We start from the raw sequence: 18,987 nt of genomic DNA, 5'->3' as shown, positions 1-18,987 counted from the left end.
CTTTGTTAGCTATAACTACTATGATGAAAATCTTAAGAAAAATGTTGATCTCTCTGTTCACTAAAATATTCTGCTATTTGTTTCTATAATTTCTTCAACTTTTTTGTACTACTTTCAAACAAAAATAAATAAATTTTGTATTGAGTATCTTTTGTGAATCACTTCTCTATTTTATTTTCCTATTGAATTGATTCTTTTTTGAAATTTTTTAACTTTTTGTTTATTGTTTTAATTTTTGTTTTTTTGATTTTGATTTTATTTGATTGATCAATTGATTAATTGGCTGAATGAATGAATGAATGAATGATTGATTATTTGATTATGATGTTTAGTTTAAACAGCAAAATAAGTCAAATTGAATTTTTCATTTGTATTTTTCAATATAAATGATTACTAATTCAATCAAGGAAAATTAAAATTATAGATATATTGACCAACTAAAGTACTTAATTTTTTAAAGTATTTCTTTATAAGTAATCGTATTCAAATTCAAAACATAGATATTAGTTAAAATATAATCAAATTTTACAAAGAGCTAAGCAAAAAAAATAAATAAACAAACTAAAAAAAGAATATTTAAAACTAAATATTTAAAATACAAAAATTAGATGTAAAAATCATAAAAATAAATAAATAAATATTTCTTCAATTTTGTTTAGAAATTAAAATCTAAAATTCAGTTTATTAAAATAAATTTTGACAGAAAAAAAAAATATTTTTTTTGAAATTTAATTTTATTTTTAAATTGTAATAAAAAACAAACTTAAAAATATCTGATTTAAAATTTTATAATTTAGTAACTTTAGAATTTAATTTATGCAAATTGTTGGTATTGTAATAAATTAAAAATGTATAATATAATATTGATGAAAAAATGAAAGGCTATTAATCTTAGTTAAGTTTCGTTAGTATTTATTTGTTTTTTTTGCTATTCGTCATATATTGATTAATAAACATTGGATAAATATTTAGTACAACTCAATTATAATTTGTTATTATTTAACAGAAGAAACCTAAATTTACATTTATTAAAAAGCAAACATTAAAAAAAATGAACTAATATAATTAATTTGATAATTATTAGTAATAGAATTAAATTAATAAAATGAGGGAAAGCAGATCTATAGAACATTAGGAGTAAAAAATATCTCAGTAGTAAAGGTAGTAAGAAGAAAATATGCATAATTAAGATATGATTGATACTATGCAGAATAATATGGGAAATATTAATTAAACAGCTAATTTTTAATCTTAAGATGAATAAACAAATAAAAAAGAAGTTATTAATACAAATAGCTTAAAACTCTTAGTTAAATTTATAGATTACCTAAAGGTTAAAGGAGAAAGCGATGTCAATACACTACTATTAATGTAAGAGAGGCTTTTATACACTGCTTCTTACTTGCTTGAACGAGGAGCAAATATACATGAATTGCACTTTGACTTTAAAAACGAAACCATTTAATTTGTACAAAAAGTAAATCTTAAAGCCATGGAAAGTGGTAATGTCCTTGGATTTGACGAACTAATTAACTTATTAAGTAGGGCTATAGATATGCTTTTATATAAGCCCATTTTTTCAAGAATCGAACCTTTTTCTAAAGTTTTAGATTTAAGAATTTTATGTTTTAATAATTTAAGCTGCATATATCGCTAAAATAAAATGTATCATGATGCATTAAAGGCAGTTGATAGGGCTATTGAAATGGAAGAAATTTTAGTGAGAGAAAATTATGGAGAATCAAATAAAAATATAGCTAGCACTTATATTAATAAGGCTGTCATCATGTCAGAGTTAGGATTGCATTTAGAATCAATAGATACCATTAAAAAAGCTTTAGATAATATGGAAAGCTTTAGAAAAGAATGGGAAGCGAACTTGGAAGAACAAGATATTTTCTAATTAAAATATTTATCTGTAATTGCATACTTTAACTTAGCTGTTGAGCATGAGCATTTATTCTACGTTTAATACGCAAAAACATTTTATGAAATAGCTCTTAACATAAGCAGAGAGTTAAATTATGGTGAAATGACCAAGACGATAGAAAATGTTTTAAAAAAAATGAAAAAAGTGCCTCAAGTAAATAAAAATTGATAAAATTTATTTTATTTTATATACTGTTTATATAAATGCTTGTTTGTTCAAAACTATTTCATAATATTTTCATTTCTTTTAGAACAAACTAACTGATTATTTATTTTAAATAAATTTTTTGTAGAAGTTACCTGAATTAAGTATATTTTATTATTTAAAATTATTTTTTTATTTTCAAATAACAATAAGTCTTTTAAAAATTGACTCTTCTTACCTACTAACCTACATTCAGATAAAAACGAACCAAAGTGAAGTAAGAATAAGATTTATAATAAATAAAATATTCTAAAATAAGAAAATGGATTAATTTAAATAGAAAATATTTTTTATCTTTATTTATCATATTAATTTTACTAGAGAATATTCTGTTAAAATAGACTTCGAAATCATAACATGCCTAAAAATTGATATAAAAATACACTTTATGATTAATTAATTGATGATATTTTACCTTTATAAGATTTTAGTAATATTTTGAAAATAAATAAAGACATTTATTTCAAAATAATTAAAATGAAATTTATTTATTTGTTTATTAATAATATTAGTTTGTTTGTTTTTTTTGATTACTTATATTTCTTTCTTTTCTTACTAGTTCGCTTGTTGCTAATTTATATACACTGTGTCTAAATAGTTAAAATAAAATCATTGCTTGTTGATAGCAGATGGAATTACATTTTTAACAGTTGTAGAATAACCTGAAAATCTTGCAACAATAGCTTAAGGTCCACTGAAAGGAATATTCCCATTATTTTATCCTGGTTAACTAGGCGTTTTGATAAATTAATTCAAAGCAGATTTTCCACTCACACTTTTTTTGAGAATACTATCTAGTAGCTCATCTTCATTTTAAATTACTTAATTTGGATCATATACGCTTGGATCGAAATTACTTCCATATTCTAAAATTTTAGCTTGGTTCATTTATTTTTAATAAGCTTCATCACTATTTGATATATCATTTTATTCAAGAGGTTTATATTTTGATTCATAATATTAACTTGTATCAATTAATTTTTTGCTTTCTAAGTAATGTTTTAATTTTTCGCTTGCACTTTCAGCATATTTATCTTCAGGTAGCTACTCTAATTGCTATAAATAAAATAACTCTACTTATTTTTTATCTTCAGTCGATCCTAATTCGAATAATCGCATTTTTTTAGGCTATTTATTTTGAGTTTATTCTACTTCCATTAATATTTCTTAATTAATTAAACTTTTAAATGTATTTGAGATAATATATACAAATATATTTGATTAAAATTATTGATAATTAGTTTTCGCATACAAATATCATTCATTATTTTGAATACATCAAGTAAATATTTATTTTTTTTGATAAGTAAATTTCTATGAAATTAAGTTAATTTATTTATTTATTATATTATAATTAAACAAATACTAAAAAATTGATTAAATTTCTAACTAAAAAAAAATGAATAACAAATAAAAGGTATAGATTTTATTTATTTGTTTATATTGATGCGTTTATAGATATTTTATTTGAAAGAATTAAATTTATTATTAATGAAGCAAAAAATAAATAATACTGTTAATAATCATTATTAATATATTACTTATCACATGACCTATTATATGAATAATCTTTATCTATAAAAATAGTAAAATAAAAAGAATTTTTTAATTATTGCTAATGTTAATATTGGCATTAGTCATGTGCCTGTCTAGACAAATAAATTTTTATTTTTATAGATATCATTTAAATAATTTTATTTTAAACTAATTTCAAATATTTTTATTTAGTTATTTCAAATTCCCTTTTTATATTTATTTTTAGTGATTTTTTAGCTTTTCTTAGTTAAAAGAAATATTGGCTAGCTAATCCCTTTTAAAAATAATAAATATATATTTGTTATAAAATATTAAGTAAACTGAATCAAATTAAAACAACCAAATTTATACTTTTAAAAATTTTAATTTCTTTTAAAAAAACATAATAATTAAGCAGTAAGATCATCTCTGAGCAATTTTTTCTAAAATTAATCAGTTTGGTTGTATATTTCTATATTGATATAAATGATTGGTAAACTTTTACTTAAAAGATGTATAATTACTTCTATTAGCTATTTAAAACCTTAAAATTACACCATTTTTTCAGGGTTTTAGTAGATATTTTAGTTAGCGCTCTAAAGGTTTAATAGTTTAAAGTTTAATAACCAAAAACTTTGGTATATTCCTTGAAAATTTTTGATTAATAATATGATATCGTATCAAAAAAATATGCCAAACAAACAATAAAAAACAGTTGAATAATATTTCAGATCTTCTAAGTGCTCAATAATACATAAATCTTAATAAAATATTTAATTATGAAGCGATTAATGTATCCATCGTGAAAAACTCATGCTTATAAAGTTTTAATGAGTCTTATATTCTTTATCTTGAAATTATCGCAACGTTTGTTATTCAAAGATTATTGTGGAATCTAATTTTTTTATTTAAAAATAATTTTGCAAAGAGATTTTTGAATTGAGAGCAAAAAGAAAGCGAAATGAAATAAATAGATTTAATTTTAATATGAAACGTAAAATATTTTGAAACCAAACAAAAATGAAGGTTGTTTATTTAGAGTTGAGATGCAAAATTATAAATTTATATAATTTGCTATAACTAACATGAAAATAGCAAATTATTATATTATTTCATAATTAAAAGTATTAGTTCATAAACTATCTCTGTAAGCTGAAAAGAATTAAATAAAATTTAGTAAAATTTCAAACTCCCTGGTTTATCTCTAAAAATCACTTTTAAATTACTATCTCTTAATTAATAATTAATTTTTCTTAATTTCAGGCTAGGTGTTCGTCTATCAGCATTCTACTGGAAAGGCACCTTAATTTTTTAATCTAATGTATATTGCAAAAGATCAAATTTCAATATTTAAAATTGACAAATTAATTTCCGTCAGCCTTTATTTAATAAAGCTATACCACATCGAACAAAATTAATATAAATACGTTTGAAAATAAATAATTTTAAAAAAGTACAAAATTTTAACAGAATTGCTAAACCTAATCACTTAAGTATGAGTATTCTTTATTTGAATACGAATACATTTCAGATCACAACAAATTATATTTAACTGCTTAAATGTAATAGCTTTGTTTTATTTATTTATTTGTTTATTTTATTAATATAAATAGAATGCTAGCTTGAAACCAATATAATAATTACCAAAACAAGCAGTAAGCAATTTTATAAAGTGGGGAATTATGATTATTAGATAAATTTTTATTGATCAAAGGAATTTCAAACGAAATTGATAATAGATATCCAATATTACAATCAATCAATCAATCATTCATTATCTTTGCTCAAATTTTTTTTAATATTGTATAAAAAATTATTTATTTATTCCTCAATCATTATATTCTGTTTAAATTAACTTGGCAGCAAAAATGCACTCATCAAAAGATGAAATTTAGCTCTATTTCCTTAAAAAAAACAAATAAAATAAAAGAATGCTATTTATGTAGAGATATATTTGAAAAAACTTAAAAAGATGATGAAAAAAATATCTTAAATTAAGAATAAATTGTGAATAAGCAATCTAACTAATTATTTTTTAAATTGATTGTGCTTTATATTTAAATTCATTATTTAAAAGCATAAATAAAATAGTAAATGTAAAAGCTGATAGGAGTTTTGTGATTAAATTATATAATAAAATAAAGGTAGAGGATTACTAATTTATTAACTTGAAAGATTAGATATTAAAAGTAAGAGAAAGAATTAAAAATTAATCATATTAAATAAGAAGTAATAATTAGAGAAAATTTAGAAAAATAAATAAGATTATATGTGCTATCAGACTTTTGTTTAAACAAAAGAGCAACAATTATAATCGTTTCATCAGCAAACCATCAAAGCAGAAGATTGCCAAAGAATGCAAAATTATAAACCTGTTCCAATAAAGTATATATAAAGCTAAGTGAAGCAAGAATAGCCCTCTATTCTTTATAATTAAGAGCAATTAACTTCATCGTTGATAAAAAGAAAGAAAAAAATTGAAGATTTTGATGAAAGCGATCGCTGTATGTTATCCACTATTCATACAGAGTTATCTTTATCATCAAGGAAAGAGATTAACTCCAAAGGTAATAATTTATTGATTCATAAATTTGCCAGCTTATCTACACTATACTAGAGATTATCATATAGAAAGATAAAATTATACTGAACCATTAGTGAGATTATAGACAGCCTTTCTTTTTAATATACATATTTTACTTATTTAATTTAATATATTTGTTACATAATAACTTACCTTGAATTTTTTAATTTATAGAAATCGATTTATCTGCTGCAAACACCAAGAAATATTTAAAAATTGAAGATGCCTAGCAATGTAGCTCTAGCTAAAAATAAACTTCATATGCTAAATATACTGATATTAAATAGCAAAATATCAATCCAATATACTCATACAAAAATTATCTTTCAATTTTTGATTGTCCTTAATCAGATTAATTAATTTAATATTATGAAGCCAGAGTCCGCTCATTATCTGAACCATAATTGAATCTTAATACAACTAGTAATAGCATTTCAATATAGAACTAATAGCTTAGCTTTTTCTCAACTAATGCCCTGAATACAAATTAAATTTGTAACCTATAGCTCTCTTAACTGTAGAATGTAAGCTTTTAAGTTGATAAATCCTAAGTTCATTGCAAAAATATTTAAAATTTTATGAGGAGCTATCCGATTAGCTAAATTCTAACTCAAAAAGATAAGAAGGCCAAAAAATTGGCTGGGAAAATTATACAGTAATTTGAAGGAGTAAGTCTTGGAAGGGCAAACACAAACAATGATGAGCAAATACTTGAATAATATGCTCAATATTGCCTGCACGAACAAACTATGCTTAATTACATAGATATTTCAAATATCATTAGAAACCCTTAACCAAGTATATATTTTAGTAACCTTATAGAGGCACAGTATTACTTTTTTATAATTGGAGACTATAAAAAACTTAAGCGTCTGAGAGATGATTATTAATAAGATGAATGTAACTTAATTTAAAATAATGACTCGTTCATCTAAATAGTAAATTAAGTAGTTGATAACGCATTTGCTGACTCATATTCCTCATCAAATTTATCAACGGAGTCATTTAAAAATGAATAAAAGCCCAGCAAATGCGATGTTGATGAATTCATTGCGTTTAAATCACAATCTACAACTTCAAAGCTAACCAAGCTACAGAATTCAACTTTTAAAAACCCATTTTAAGATTTCTCTTCACACCAATAAGAAAAGTACAACCCAAACAGAAATTAGTTCTATAATTTACCTAAATACTGTATGGTATTTATCTTGGAGCTCCTTTCATTCAAAAATCTTAAAAGACTTGGAGTATCTCCTGAATATCAGCTGTTGATTCATAAGATTGTATAGAATATAAAAAAATCAGGAAAGATAAAAGAATAAAAAAAGAAAATAATGTACAATCATAACCACTACAATTGCTTATTTTTGAGACTTAACTAACAAAACACACTTTAAATAAACAACTAACCAGAGCTTAAAAATCTCCATTAGAAAATATTTGGAATAGAAAACCTTTTGTCACCATTTGATAATTTATATGTCAATATTTAAAAAAAAATAATAGAGAGAATAATTATGATTTAACTCTAACTTATCTAAGAATTCTCTCTTACATAATATATCATTAAAAATAAAAGCTTATATCAGTTTGAAAAGTCTAAAATCAATTATATTGAGAGAGTTATTTAAGGAATCTCTAAATTAAGAGAAGGTGAAATAATAAAAAGATTTTGAAATTTCTCACTTAATAATTTCTTTGCTTGCTTAAAAAGTACTCTCTATATTGTTAATTTGATCTAAAAATATAGATAGAGAATAAATCAAATCAATTAATCAATCAATTTATTTATCAATCACTAACATACATAATATTTACTTACAATTATTAATAACTTATTTAGGCTATAAAAATATAAAAAAAGCAATAACAATTAATTTAATTGCGTTTAAACAACTTTATTTTAAAAAACTTTCTCCTTTTCTATTTATTTATTTATCTTTCCGTGTTATTTGGTTCTAAATTTTAATTGATAAATTCATTCAAACTCAAATAAAAAAATAAATATAAATTTTAATCCTTAAATTTATTCGAAGCTTGTTTAATTACAAACATCTTCATTTATTTTAAAATTTATCAACTTCATATCAAAAATATATTTAATGGTCTCTTTACTAAATTATAATTTTCGTAATTAAATCTTAACTAGCCTATTATAATCATAAATAGGCATATTTTAAAAAATTTTAAATAAATGAAATGCTCTTAAATATTTTTATAATAAATATTCTGAAAATTTTTAAAAATGTATAATCGAGCTTAAATTGAATACTGAGTTTTTTATTTTTTTTGTTAAATATTGATCTATTAGTAAGGATATGAATAGATTAAAATTGTATACTTTGCACAAATTATGAATAATATGTGATAATTGCATACTTTGAAGAGTTATAGAAAATTATTTCATCAATCATTCTAAAATTTTATTTAAATAACTGCTATTTATTATTCATAAATTAAAGTATTCTTTTGATGAGAGCTACTATTAATTTATTTATCTAAAATATTGTAATAATTAGTAAGAATAAAGTTTATTCCACTTATTTTAGTATTTTTTGAGAAGCTTAGCTTAGTTAGATACAACTAATATATTTATTTTTAGCTATTATTTATGTAAAATGAATATTGTAACATTATAATTTATTAAAACTCATTAAAAATGCATGTGATAAACTTTTGCAGTAAAAATTATTTACTTTTAGTTTTACTGTATAGGTTACAAAATAATTATTGAAATGAATGTAAATTAATCCTGAGGTAAATTATTAAATTTTTTATTCCTTGAAATTATAATTTTATAGATAATAAAATCTTATAACTACTAGAAAAATAGTTTACATATTTTTATATTCTATATATCCTTGCGGGCAAAAAATAATAAAGCGTCTGCAGTATTATTCTTGACTTTGTTATTTTAAAATCAAAAAAAAAAAAATCTTTCTTTAAGTATTTTTTTATGAAATTATAATTTTTTTACCTTTTTAACAGTTAAATTACTTCCCTTTATAGTTAAATAAGAAATATGAAATATAATTGCTTTTAAAGCTTTTTTTGGGTTTATGTACCACTTAAACAAGAAATTTTGTTTTTAAATATGAGTTTTCAATAATACTTAGCAAAAAGAAAAAAAATAATTATAAGTTACTAGTCTCCTAATAATAGAAAAATAACTAAATTTTTTTCTATAAACTGAATAAATTCCCATTAAAATTGATTTTTACTTGTTTAAAATAATTGGTATTATTAAATATAAATTTGCTTTTTAAGTGCATATATTATTTAAATTAAATAGAAGCAAAAAATAAAAATAAAAAATAACTTCTGAATACTGCCTAAAAAAATAGCTCTACGAAAGGAATAAATAAAATATTTTATCAATAAAGCTTTATATTTAATACAGTTTTTATAATTTTTAGTAAAATATTTAAATAAATTATCATTTAGAATGTTTTGAAGAGAATAATTTGTTTCTATTTTTCTCGTTAATATACTTTGCAAAATTTTATGTCGATCTTAATGTTTCACTCCATGTCAAATTATATAGATTATTTCTTTTTCTATTGTCTCTTAAATTCATTAGATATTCATTGAATTTCATCATGTATACTAAATTATTTCTTGTAAAACCCATTCTTCTGTTGCAAATCTCATTTCCTGCTATCACTTATTTTTTCCATTCTTCTTCATTAGTATATAGCTCAATGGCTGAGTTTACATAATCATCAACAGTAAAATTCCAAAATTTTCCTCCAAATTTTAGATGATCTGGTTATTTGCTAAAGTCAAAGTTACTATATGAATAAAATGATTCCATTTTTTATTAATTTTATATTTATTCTCTATTTATCTATGTCATCATATCCCTATTAAAATTATTGTTTATTCATTAATATTTATTAAAAAATGAAATAACAGGAAATTTATCTAAGAAATTTGAGAGTAAAAATGATAGCTTTTTAAAATATATTTAAGCCAACCACCATAAAATAAAAATTATTTTTAAAATCCATTATAATTATAAAATAAATCAATAAATTAGAAAATATTAAGTCAAAAAAAATAAAAATTGCAGAGTTAAAAAGTTTTTATATTTTTTAAACAAGCTTTGAGAAAAGATCTTAATTAAGTCTTTTGTTAAATTAGTGAATAATTACAAAAAAAGTTAGAAAATATGTTTAGGATTAATTACTGATTTAGTTTATTTAATATAAAATAAAAAAATTTTTTTGTAAAATGTTAGCTAATTAATTAATTAATAAGCGTTTATTATTTTAGAAAATAAAGTATAAGCAAATTTAAATAAAAGTTTTAATTTTTAGACGCTTACTTATAAGTATACTGTCCTTAATCTATATCAGTGTATATTGATTCATAAGCAGTATCATAATATAAGCCTTCTGCCCCAATAGGGCTGGTCACAACTGGAACTTTATGCAGCCAACTGTCTACAATTTTCCCTTTAATACCAGCACCATATCGTAACGGTGCTAGCATAACTCTATATTTAGCTAATCTTTCTAAAGAAGGCATAACGCCTCTACTGAATATGTTAATATTTAGTTTATCTAAGTTGGAGAACTCCTATTTAAAATTTGAACCATAAATATGAAGTTAAGCGTCTGGGAGACGTTCGTGAATTTTAGGCCAAATGTAATTAATTATATATTTCAAACTATCTGCATTAGGATAATGTGACTAATTTCCTATCCAAACAAAATTTCTCTTTTTTTAAAAATTTGTTTCTCTTTCATCTATCTCTAAGCTAGGAGTTTCATGAAAAAATGTTAAGAGTTCTGTATTATGAATATTTAAATGGTTTCTCAAGCGAAAATATTCGTAATCGCTACAGGTTATGACTAAATCACTTCTTAGCATGCTAGCCATTTCCCTATTGAATTCTTCACTTTCACTTCCAGAAGGAAACCCTTCTTAAAGCACCTTCTACATCATATTTCTTTCTATTTCAGGATCTAATTCATTTTAAGATCCATTTTGTATCATTTTTTACTTTAAATTATCTTCCATATCTTCAACTATTTACTGTCTTTTATGACGTAGAGAGTGTATATCTTGAAGATCCAACACTTTCATACAATTAGGAAACTTTGTGTGAATATAATGAGAAAATTTCTCCTCACAGACAAATGTATCAAATATAGCAATGTCTGGAACAAAATTCAGCTATTTACTTAACAAAAAATCCATAGTTTCAAAATTATTATAATCAGCTTCATAAATCTTAACATTAGAAAACATTTATATATCGCTGATTTATTGTTTAGTTTTTTTTGAAGGAGAAATAAATAAAGTCTCTTGATTTTCTTTTAGCTAGCAAAGAACATATCCGAATGTTCTTACGCAAGCTGCAGAAAAATTATTTTTTGGCCACAAAAGTGAAAATATAGCAACTTTCATTTTATTTTTATTATTTTTTGCCTATATTGTGTTTATATGTATATTCCTAGTGTCTTTTACTACCTATAGATTTGTTAAAATGTGAAAATTCCAATATATTATATAGTGAGTGAGTGGACTATTTCTAACTATTAGTTAATTATCAAGTTTTTTAGAAATAATTAAATACAATGTTAAATATTTAAACAATAATGAAGATATTTAATTCTACTAATATCATATTTTTGTTTATTCCTAAAATAAATTCATATTTTTTATTAATTACTATTTATTTGTACTTTAAGAAATAACATTCATCAATTTAACTATTTAAATAAGTAATTAAATATTATAAAATTAATTAATTTATTTTCTTATTAGATCTATTACTTTTAACTAATGACAATCAACCATATTTTTCATATTTATTTTTGAGATAATAAATCTAGCAAGTTAAAAGATATTTTATTGTTTAGCATAAAAATATTTAAACAAAGAGTAATTAAATATTTTAATATCTAAATTTAAATATACTCCATAAAAAATAGGTATCTATCCAAATAAAGTTTGAGTGATATATTTAAATTTTATATCATTTAAACCAAACCAATAACTAAAAATATAGACAAACATATGGTAACAAATCTTTATATAGTCTTCTTAATTTCTATTATTTGTTATATACTCTAGTTATATATTTTCATTTTAGATAGCAGTGTAGAATTTTAATAGCTGATTTCAACTATTATGAACACCTCAATAACTTAATTATTGTAAATTTTAATATTAAGCTATTTTGAGTAATTTAAATAAAATATATTTAAACTTCAAATTTATCTAAAAAAATCCTTTTATATTATTTACAATATAAATATTTTATGTTTTTATTTTTAAATAGTTAAAATTTAAAATCATTTTTAAAAAAATTTAATTATAAACAAATCTAGCTGATTATATTTAAAGTATTTGCTATAGATTGACTTCATTTTATCATTTCTAATAACTTATTTTAAGCTTAAAACTTTATTTTTATTGATTGGAAAAATAAATAAATAATTTACTTTGGTAAATAAATATAAATTTTAATAAATATTTTTGTATTTAAAAAGATAATTTATATGAGTTGAATATTTTTTTATTCACTAGCATAGCTGATTGGTTGTTAATTTATTTATTAAATTAATTATTTAATTAATTCAATTTTAAGCAACCTTTTATTCTAAATTTTATGGAAGATTAAACTTTTTATTGATTTTTTAAATAGAATCCTTTATATCCTTACATTATTATCTTATTTATCCAGTTACTATCATAGGCTTAATATTTTAAATAGTTGTTTCAATATAGTGAAGAAGTAGTACAAGTTTTTCTAATTCTTGAGCGCTAAAAGTATCTTTAGATATCTTGTTTAAAAATTTGATTACTTAAGTTGTATTCTATAAAAATAATTCTATCATTTTTTTATCTCCTGAATTTATTTCGCTAGTAAAGACAGCAAAAATGTCGTTATCTAACAAATACTTAAAAATATCAGAGTCTTGATGATTCGATAAATTCGTAATTATCCACATAGTTTCTTTTTATACTTCAGGATCTTTTTTGTATCTAAGCAATCTTTTTAATTTTTCAGTCATTTCTCCCATCACAATCAAGCTTTTAGCCTTAAGAAAAATTTTAAATTTAAAAAATAAATAAATATATGACAAAATTAATTACCTACTATAATGTTCCTGCAGCAATATTACTAAGACACCAGCAAACTTCTTTCCTTATAATAGTATATTCAGGATTATATTCTAAAAAATGAATTATTAACTACTGAATTAATCCACTATTAATCAGCTTATCTGTAATATTCTCGCTTGAAGAAGCTAAGTTGGCTATTATCCTTATCGAAGGGTGATTAATTGTAAATCCAAAAGATAAATCAATTAACTCTGTTAATTTATCAAAAATTGGAGAATCAGAAATTATATTTGCAACAGTCTCATCTTCATCAGTAACGTATGACAATCCCCATAAAATATCAGGATAGAGATATCTTTTATTTAAGAACAACAATTCCCTAAAAATGGGTAAGATGTCTGAAATATGCTGAGGCTAAGCGCTTGGTTTACCTCTTACAAGTTAAGATACTAGCCAACAAAATGTTTGAAAAAAAGATTCCTTTAAATTCTTTTTTTAATCAACTGAATTTAATATTTTAACCAATTTAGGTACAATTTCTTTAAACAAAAGAACATCTCTACTCTTAGGGTTATCACCAGCTATATTTCCAAGTCCCCACATTCTTTTTAATAATAAATAAAAATATATTTCTAAACTTTTATAAGATGTGAAGTTTATGTTTTTACGCTAATTCCACTATTTAAGTAATTTAGTTTTCTAAATTTTCTATAAAAAAATCATCAACCCCAAGAGTAAGCATGTATTTTACTTCATCAGAGGAACAGGAACAAATATTTCCAAATATCCAAACGATATCAAATAGCATCTTAGGATCACATAATTCGTCTTCACTGTATAGAAGTAATGCCTAAATTATATCACTCTCCAATATTAATTATATTGGAGGATTTTCGTTGAGAGAAGTCCATATCTTTGTTTGGCAAATGATTCTCCTCTTTGTTTCTGTATCTATTTCAGAATTCATTATCTCATTTTTATAGTTTTCCAGTAAACTTGGATCACAGGGGACTTTATCCATTAAAAATATTTTTACTTGTTTATTATTGACTAGATTTTATGTTGTGATATTAAAATAAATATCTTTGTTATTTATCAATCTAAAAATTAAAAAAGAAGTGGATAATTAATCAAATTACAAGGTTTTTACTTTACAAAAGAAGCATTACCATTAAAATCCAAATCAAATCTAAACCTTGATTAAAAAAATTAATTAATTATTTTAACAGCTACTTATAAATTTAATAATTTAAGAATGCTTATTTTATTAAACTTCAAAAAAGTAGAATTAAGAAATTCACTCAGCCATAAAATAATTTAGTTTTTTTAAACTAAAATTAAAAAAATTTTAATTAATTTAGTATAATTATTGTTTCTTTTAATTATAAAAATAAATAATATCTATTACAAAATGAGGTAAAGCAATAATCGATGCATAAAAAATTTAGTATGTAGGAGGAAAGAAAAGGTAAATAGAAATATGACTAGTAGAATGAAGGAAATAATATGAATGAGAGATTGATTGATTGATAGAAAATGCTTGAAAATTTTGCTTTTACTTGATGAATAAAACAAAATAAGAATGAAGCTAAAATAATCACAAATTTGAGATTGATTTTAACTAAATCAAACCCTTGTTAAAATAAATAAAGAATAAGACAAAAAGAAAGTGCATTGTATTTTTATAATACTTTTATAAATAATATTAAGCGATTATTAACAAATATAATAGAAAAAAATATAAAAAAGTTGAATTAGTATGAGTGCTGAAAATAACACTGTTTCTGAATAGCAAAATCAATTGAATGACGATTGGTGTTTCTGGTATTGCCCTAGATTCGGCCACAAGAATTATATTAACGAAGATTATTCGAAAAATCTCAAATTATTAGGTGAATGTAGCACTGTTGAACAATTCTTCTCAAATTACATATATATCTAAAAGCCTACTAACATCGAATCTTAAAACAAGGTTCTCTTCTTTAGAAAGGGATGTACTCCTTTGTGGGAAGTAAGCATTTTTAAATTTTAACTTAAAAAAATATTTCTGTTTAATTTCAATCATTTTTAATGAATAATTAATTTACTCTACTATTGTAAAATAGGAATGGAAGTGTGGTGGTTGCTGGATCCTTTTGGTTTAAAGCGATATGTATAAAAACTTGAACAAAATTTGGGAAGATTTATTAGTAATTAGCTATTATATTAAACATAAATAGAGATTTTATTTTTAAAAACTGATAACCTTTATAATACTTAAAATAGATCTCTCACTATAAAATAATTATATTGAATTAGTTTAAGTAATGAATTTAAATACATTTTATAACAATAGCTTGGCTGTATTGGTGAAAATTTTGGTAACTCAAATATTATTGGTGTTGTTTTGTCAATTAGAAGAAATAGAAAGGCTGTTATTGAAATTTGGATGAGAGATAGAGATGAAGAATAAAAAATCAAGGCAGGTGAAGAGTTAAGAAAGATATTAGATCTTAAGCCTGACAATTTGATATTCTATTACAAGGATCACGTTAGATCATTAACAGTAATTAAATTATAATCTATCAATATGATTTTTAATTTGTTTTTTATACATTTTTTCAGGAAGGATCCACCATGAAGGGTTCTATGGGTTATTAGTTTGTTGGTACTCCAGTTCCTACTCCTATGATTACTAATGCTATAAATAATGCTACTATAGAAGAAATCAAAAACTTAGAAGATTTAGATATCTGAAAAACATAGATTAAATACTGCAATTTTTAATTTAACTATATAATATCTAGATACTTTACAAAATAAATGTCATCATTTTTTATTATAACTATATTGATAAATAGATAAAAAGTTTATTGATAGCAAGCAAGCAAAAAATATAAAATCAAGCAAAAAAGAAAGTAAACAAATCAAAAAAACAAACCAAACTAGAAATGTATGTATGCTCAAAACACTATAACAAACAAACAAACAAACACACTCAATTATTTATCATTTAATATAATGGCGAATATTCTTAAAATAAAATAAGAAAAAGTCAATCTTTATTATAAGTTATTCATTAAGATAATTAAAATGAAATATATATTAATGTGAACTATTTCTTAGTATGTTTACGCATAACTTTCTCTATGTATCAGTAAAACTAATTTTTATATTTTTTGGCTGCTTTTATTGAAATTCATAAATTAGCTTAACTTACTTACCTGTTTTTTCTTTAACTTATTGGTCCCTCCCAAAAAGATCTTATTTATTGATTAATTAAAGTAGAACCTAAATTTACTCTAATATACAATAAAAAATCAAAAAATAAAGATTCTTAATTTAAAATAAAAAATATTTTTAAATCTACTTCATTATATTTTATTGAAAAAAGTTATATTTAATTTTTATAGCAATATATTTTAAGAATGGCTTCAGTTCTGTAATACATTGAAAAAATTTGAATTTTAAAAGAGAGTAACATACAGATAATAAAAAAAATAAATAAAATATTTCTTCTATATCTTTATCTTAATATAATTAGACTAATTTTGCTTTTTAAATATAATTAATTAATGAATTATTAAAAGTAATTGATTGATTGATAAAAATTTTAATTAAAATTATTAATATCCTTAAAAGCAATTAAATTATTTACAAATAACTATGTAATTAACAGTAAAATTAGGATTTTTTGTGTTTATTTATTTATTACTTTCTTTTTTATATTAAATTTTTAAGTCATTATTTGATATAATATTTTTTTTAGGATCATTAATTAGTTTATTTCTTAGCTGTGGAGGCTGCTGCTGTTGTTGTTTTTTTCTTTTTGTCTTTTCTATCTTCTTTCTTTACTTCTAATTTACCTTTTTTCTTATTTTGCATGGCTTTTTTGAATCTTTTATCCTGTTTTAAATTACGAGTAAAATATTATTATTATATTTATCAATAAAAATTTAAGCGAATTAATTACTTTTCTAGCTTAAAGAGTGAATTTAGAATTAAAGATATTTTTATCGTTGCTAATCTTTTTATTTTTCTTAAGTTGCTAAACCTTTGAAAAAGCTTCAGTTGATTCAATTCCCTAATTTATTATAAATAAAAATTAATTTTCTCAATTTAAAATTCAATATTTATAATACCTTTTTGCTAAGTTTTTTAATTTTCTTTCTCAAGACTCTAGGAGCAATAGACATTTCATTTTTAAAGTCGAAAATCTATTTTTTTATAATTTTTTATTTGTATTATACTTGGCAATAAATTAAATTTAGTAAGTACTTCATTTTCGTTTTCTTTAAAGTTAGTTGTCTTCATATTCTTTTCAAAGTTCTTTGTAGGAATAGTGTCGTTTTTTTGAATACCCTTCTTTACTTTTTTAACCTTAGGCTATTCTTACTCATCATCGGAATCATCTTGGTCATGAACAACGGCTTTACCTTTCAATTTACTTTTTAATCTTTAAATAGCATGTTCCTTATTTATAATGTTAGCCTTTTCAGCTTTTCTAACTTTTTTCTTTTCAAGTCTCTCTGCAGGGACGGCTTTTTTAACTCTAATTTCTCTTTCAAGGAGTTTAGTTCCATTTTTTTCTAAAGCATTTTAGAATCCAGTCTTTTCCTTAAAGAAAACATAACCAAATCCTTTTCCTTCATGAGTTTTAGGATCTCTGATAACTCTTACGTTCAAGATATCACCACAGCTTTCAAAATGATGTCTAAGCTATTCTTCAGAAATCTTAAAGTGCAAGTTACCAACAAATATAGTTCTGGTGTAATCCAACTTGTATTTTAATAATTATAATATTATTTATATTGCTATTAATAAGTATTATATCTATTTACTATTTTTTCATTTGCTTTATCTACTCTCAAGTGCTTTTCCAAAAATACCTTTCCATTAGCTTCAAGTGACTTTTCAGCTTCTTCTTATGTAGAAAATAGAATGTAAGCATTCTTTCTATCAGCACCATCCTTAAACTTTTAAGAATTTGTAAATAGTAAGTTGAATACGCCTAAAATAATTTTTAATTTGCTATTTTATAAATTACCTTTTTGAGGATAACACTAGCTCTTTTAGGCATTTTTGAGTTTTCAACTGGGACTGATCTAATCCAAATCTTTTCAATCTATTAAAAAATAATTTTTTTATATATTGTAATTTCATATTTTTATTTTACTTTTCCGTATTGTTTAAACTCTTTAGCAATTTAACTACCAGTAGCTTCTAAGGAGATGTTACCAACAAAAACAGTTCTATCATCCTTTTCTTTTTTCTATTTTGCAGTCATATTTTCATCAATGAAAGGATTATTTTCCTCATTTTCTTCCTAAATAAAAAAACAGAATAATTTAGATTTTTAAATTGATTTTATTTAATTGTAGGAGTATCAAAATAATTACATTTTCAGGATTAATGATAGCTTCTACAATAACTGGTTCAGCTAAAACAGTCTTTTCCTTAGAAAATAAATCGGCAACTTCTGAAACAGCCTTGCTGTTTGTCTTTTCATTGGATTTTTTTCCTTGATTTTAAGCACTTTGCTATAATAAATATCCTAAAGTTCCGCTCATATTGGTTTATAAATAGTAGGGCTTGATTGTGTATCTATTAATTATCTTTATATAAAAAGTAGTTTTATTGATTTTGAGTTATGAATATATTTTTTAATTCTTATCTAATTTGGCAATTTATAAAT

General features: G+C 22.1%; 7 protein-coding genes across 7 annotated transcripts; 3 read left to right on the top strand and 4 right to left on the bottom strand. All coding sequences in view use genetic code 6, as the record gives it.

The window, feature by feature from the left end:
- Positions 1-1,051: 1,051 nt before the first annotated feature.
- TTHERM_00756510 (tetratricopeptide repeat protein) lies at positions 1,052-2,098 on the top strand (the record flags this gene model as incomplete). The annotated part of the gene is made up of 1 exon (XM_001031766.2): positions 1,052-2,098. The coding sequence occupies one exon, from the start codon at positions 1,052-1,054 to the stop codon at positions 2,096-2,098; it is 1,047 nt and encodes a 348-aa protein (XP_001031766.2).
- A 645-nt stretch (positions 2,099-2,743) lies between these two features.
- TTHERM_00756500 (hypothetical protein) lies at positions 2,744-3,292 on the bottom strand (the record flags this gene model as incomplete). Its single annotated transcript, XM_001031765.3, has 1 exon — positions 2,744-3,292. One exon carries the CDS (start codon positions 3,290-3,292, stop codon positions 2,744-2,746), a length of 549 nt encoding a protein of 182 aa, XP_001031765.2.
- A 2,467-nt stretch (positions 3,293-5,759) lies between these two features.
- On the top strand, positions 5,760-7,909 carry TTHERM_00756490 (hypothetical protein; the record flags this gene model as incomplete). Its single annotated transcript, XM_001031764.3, has 2 exons — positions 5,760-6,216; positions 6,408-7,909. Exons 1-2 carry the CDS (start codon positions 5,919-5,921, stop codon positions 7,907-7,909), a joined length of 1,800 nt encoding a protein of 599 aa, XP_001031764.2. The 5' UTR covers positions 5,760-5,918.
- Positions 7,910-9,669: 1,760 nt separating this feature from the next.
- On the bottom strand, positions 9,670-11,648 carry TTHERM_00756480 (glycosyltransferase, putative; the record flags this gene model as incomplete). Its single annotated transcript, XM_001031763.3, has 2 exons — positions 9,670-10,096; positions 10,561-11,648. The coding sequence occupies 2 exons, from the start codon at positions 11,646-11,648 to the stop codon at positions 9,670-9,672; spliced, it is 1,515 nt and encodes a 504-aa protein (XP_001031763.1).
- A 1,175-nt stretch (positions 11,649-12,823) lies between these two features.
- On the bottom strand, positions 12,824-14,334 carry TTHERM_00756470 (armadillo/beta-catenin repeat protein; the record flags this gene model as incomplete). Its single annotated transcript, XM_001031762.1, has 3 exons — positions 12,824-13,288; positions 13,344-13,917; positions 13,982-14,334. The coding sequence occupies 3 exons, from the start codon at positions 14,332-14,334 to the stop codon at positions 12,824-12,826; spliced, it is 1,392 nt and encodes a 463-aa protein (XP_001031762.1).
- A 738-nt stretch (positions 14,335-15,072) lies between these two features.
- TTHERM_00756460 (eukaryotic translation initiation factor 4E) lies at positions 15,073-16,049 on the top strand (the record flags this gene model as incomplete). The annotated part of the gene is made up of 4 exons (XM_001031761.1): positions 15,073-15,324; positions 15,419-15,502; positions 15,649-15,858; positions 15,918-16,049. The coding sequence occupies 4 exons, from the start codon at positions 15,073-15,075 to the stop codon at positions 16,047-16,049; spliced, it is 678 nt and encodes a 225-aa protein (XP_001031761.1).
- A 1,014-nt stretch (positions 16,050-17,063) lies between these two features.
- TTHERM_00756450 (RNA-binding protein 42 (RBM42)-like RNA recognition motif protein) lies at positions 17,064-18,862 on the bottom strand (the record flags this gene model as incomplete). The annotated part of the gene is made up of 8 exons (XM_001031760.1): positions 17,064-17,198; positions 17,266-17,376; positions 17,435-17,509; positions 17,571-18,071; positions 18,134-18,268; positions 18,340-18,417; positions 18,469-18,618; positions 18,692-18,862. The coding sequence occupies 8 exons, from the start codon at positions 18,860-18,862 to the stop codon at positions 17,064-17,066; spliced, it is 1,356 nt and encodes a 451-aa protein (XP_001031760.1).
- Between the last annotated feature and the right edge of the window lie 125 nt (positions 18,863-18,987).

This window comes from Tetrahymena thermophila (genome assembly GCF_000189635.1).
Source record: "Tetrahymena thermophila SB210 genomic scaffold scf_8254367, whole genome shotgun sequence".
Lineage (NCBI taxonomy): Eukaryota > Ciliophora > Oligohymenophorea > Hymenostomatida > Tetrahymenidae > Tetrahymena > Tetrahymena thermophila.
Note: the sequence above shows the minus strand (reverse complement) of the source record. Positions and strands in the feature narration are given on the sequence as shown.